The 1,519-nt window shown below is 56.4% G+C and overlaps 1 protein-coding gene across 1 annotated transcript; it reads right to left on the bottom strand.

Moving 5' to 3' along the window:
• Positions 1–936: 936 nt before the first annotated feature.
• Positions 937–1,519, bottom strand: GUITHDRAFT_116989 (hypothetical protein; the record flags this gene model as incomplete). The annotated part of the gene is made up of 2 exons (XM_005823746.1): positions 937–1,395; positions 1,448–1,519. 2 exons carry the CDS (start codon positions 1,517–1,519, stop codon positions 937–939), a joined length of 531 nt encoding a protein of 176 aa, XP_005823803.1.

The raw sequence follows: 1,519 nt of genomic DNA on the forward strand, positions 1-1,519 counted from the left end.
TAACAACATAAAACGATCTATGAAGAGCTTGGCATATTGGGTTTGATGCGAAAGTGTGATCAGATAGAAAACTTTGGTTTCGCACCCAAGTCACCCGCACCTCCCATGACACCGGCGATCGTACTCCCCACTTCCCCTGTGCCCCGCCGAACCCTCCAAGCCGCCCCCTAAAAGATATAACCCGAGTGAACCCGCCCGAACCGCCCCCCGCAGCCCTAGCCCCCGGGGGCCCCCCCCCCCCCCGGCGGCCCGGCCGGCCGCCGGCCCGGGGCCGGGCACTCCGAGGCTCAGGCTGCCGGGCGCCGTACCGTACGGTACTACCGTATACTATGATTCCGAGGCCGCTTCGAGAGTCAGGCCGCGCACTGCGGCAGCCGGGAGTCAAGCCGCCCGGCTTCCGGAAGCCCGGCCCCCCGTACCGGGCCTCGCCGGACCGGCCGGCCGCCGGTACGCCGGCCGCCGGGCCCCGCGGGCGCCACTCAGGCGAGTGCGTGACGGGTTGTACGGGCATACGATGATCCTGAGTACCCGGGGCGTCTGGCCGGGCAGACAGTCCGATCACGGCTGATGACTCGGAGAGCCTCCGGCCCACTGGCCCAGCGAGAGTCGGACTGGGCGCGGCACTCGGGGGCCGCGCCGCGAGTCAGCCTAGTATTTCAGACGATGAAATCGTTTGAAATACTTTTAATCAGTACTCAGTTATGAACAGTAACAGTATTGACAACTTTCAGCTATGATTTGGAAGAGCAGAACTCAATTTCCGAAAGCAGCACCAACAAAGAGCCACCGATTGCTTCTCGCCGGGCGGCTTCATGGCAGTGACATTTCCATGGGATCATGAGGCTGATCATCGAGCATCTAAGCCACAAGCAGGGGAGAGTTAAAGGATTCACAGAAGGAGACTTGTGCATGATATGGATTCAGCAAAATCTCAAATCAGTCGTCGCCCAAGCTGTCGTTCATGAACGCAGAAATCCAGCTGGCGTCGAGGGGCTCAAATGGAAAATCAAACAGAGCCCCTTGAGAAACATCCTTCCCTTGCTCTTCCATGGTGTGAGCTTCGGACTTGATTTCTAAGACTTCTCCAGCCTCCTTTGTATCAGCGTGAATGTGCAAGGGATTTGTCGTATGTTCTTCTTCTGCTGACTTTAGAGGCCAATGTTCAACCCCACTGCAGTCGACCAGTCCTTGTTTTGCAAAGTCTGCATCGGTTGCTGACTTTGAAGGTGAAGGGCTGTACTCGGTCGTGCTTTCTTCATTTTCGTCTGACGACTCCTGCACAGCAGCAGTGGGAGAAACCATTCTGAAAACCGCCTTAGGTCTAATGCGAGAATATGGCCACTTGGAGATCCCAACACGTCGACAAGCTGCTTTCATTGCCGTCAGAGAAATCCCCTGTCGCGGAAAAGGTCAGAAACACATCAAATTGAACAATATGATGCGATACCAGATAAGCTGCTGCTTCAGTCTGCCTGAGATGGAAGAGACTCTCTATCTGCGTTTGGGGAATCTGAAACAT

The sequence above is a fragment of the Guillardia theta genome (genome assembly GCF_000315625.1).
Source record: "Guillardia theta CCMP2712 unplaced genomic scaffold GUITHscaffold_103, whole genome shotgun sequence".
NCBI classification, from domain to species: Eukaryota; class Cryptophyceae; order Pyrenomonadales; family Geminigeraceae; genus Guillardia; species Guillardia theta.